Below are 1,465 nucleotides of genomic sequence, written 5' to 3' on the forward strand. Positions count from 1 at the left end.
CATTTATATTCTGAGACAGGAAGCAAAGAATAAAGCAATGTGATAAAATATAAACAACTGGTGACAGGGATATAGGGTAATATGGAAGTTTGTTACCATAGTTTTACCTTTTTTTGCTATAATTTCTAAAGTATATGAAAATAAAAAGTTATCAAAATAACTAGAAGAGCAAAAGAGAGCCATAATCATTTCTCCTAGCACTCTGGACAAGCAAGACTGGACTAGAAAAGGAACATATACAGAGGGGTTGAGGAAGAAGGAGGGCTGGGAAGCTCAGTGGTCGAATGCTTGCCAAGCAGGGAGAAGGCCTGGGTTTGATCCCAAGAAAATAGACAAGCATGGAATGGAGGAACGACAATGACACTAGGCATTGAGACAGCATGGACTCGTGCCCTGGGTAATTCAACAAGAAACATCCTTGGACCTGAGGCTGGCAACAGAGATGGAAGAGCCCCATACGTGATGACACCCAAGAGTTGGCCATTCACAGTCCCTTCAGGCGAATTTTTGAAAGTATTTAAAGAAGGCACAAAAGACCGTTAACTTTACCTTAGTTCCACTTAGGCGACCACAAGCATCATTGAACCAGTGCCACAAATTCACTAAAAAACAAAGCAAGGATAAGGGCTTCAAATCATACTTCCCAGGTTTTTATTAAATAAATTTTTGTATACTTCCTACTTTTTTTAAAAAATATTTTTTATATATTTAAGTTGTACAACGTGATGGTACAGGATCAATATGGGTAATAAGGAGGTTTCTGTAGTAAAGCAAATCAGCTTATCTGTCACAGCATATAGTTACCGGTGCATGCATGCGTGCATGCGTGCGTGCGTGTGTGCGTGAGTACGTGTGTGTGTGTGTGTGTGTGTGTGTGTGTGCGTGTGGCAAGAAGAGCTACATTCAGCAGATTTAGCAGAAGCACTGACTCCAACAGTCCCCTCTGTGCCTGCTCGTCCTCACGCGTGCTACTTTGGGTCCTCTGGCCTACATTTCCCCATTTCCTCTTCCCTTGCCCCGTAACCACTGTTTCAACTCTCTGCTTCGGTATAGTTGACTTTCTTCTTTTTTAAAATGATGCCACATGCGAAAACAACTTATTTTTCTGTGTCAGGTTCAGAATAACTGAACACTATGCTAGCTAAATACCATCTTAAACATACTCCCGTGCCAGTGTTTCAGTGCGTGAGTCTGGAAGGAAATGCATTTAAAAACAAATCAACTGGGGCTGAGGGTATAGCTCATTGTAGACCGAGTGGCTGCATGCAGGAGGCCCTAGGTTCATTTACACTAGGTTCACAACCAGTATAAATAAATAAATATACTGATGTAAAGACCATGAGGGGGGAGGGGAGGGCAGGGGAGGGGAGGAGAGAGGAGGAGGAGAGAGAGAGAGACAGAGAGACAGAGAGAGGGAGAGACAGAGACAGAGAAAGAGAGTCAGAGACAGAGACAGAGACAGAGA

General features: G+C 42.9%; 1 protein-coding gene across 5 annotated transcripts in view; it reads right to left on the reverse strand.

Annotated features, from left to right (window-relative positions):
• The window catches only part of Tnfrsf11a (TNF receptor superfamily member 11a), a 67,645-nt gene that overhangs the window by 14,922 nt on the left and 51,258 nt on the right, over window positions 1–1,465 (reverse strand). For all 5 annotated transcript variants that reach the window (XM_023723166.1, XM_023723163.1, XM_023723165.1 and 2 more), the window contains one exon: window positions 550–602. In XM_023723166.1, coding sequence (XP_023578934.1) covers window positions 550–602 — 53 coding nt within the window. The remainder of the gene's footprint in view (window positions 1–549; window positions 603–1,465) is intronic.

The sequence above is a fragment of the Octodon degus genome, unplaced genomic scaffold, assembly GCF_000260255.1.
Source record: "Octodon degus isolate 3935 unplaced genomic scaffold, OctDeg1.0 scaffold00097, whole genome shotgun sequence".
NCBI classification, from domain to species: domain Eukaryota; kingdom Metazoa; phylum Chordata; class Mammalia; order Rodentia; family Octodontidae; genus Octodon; species Octodon degus.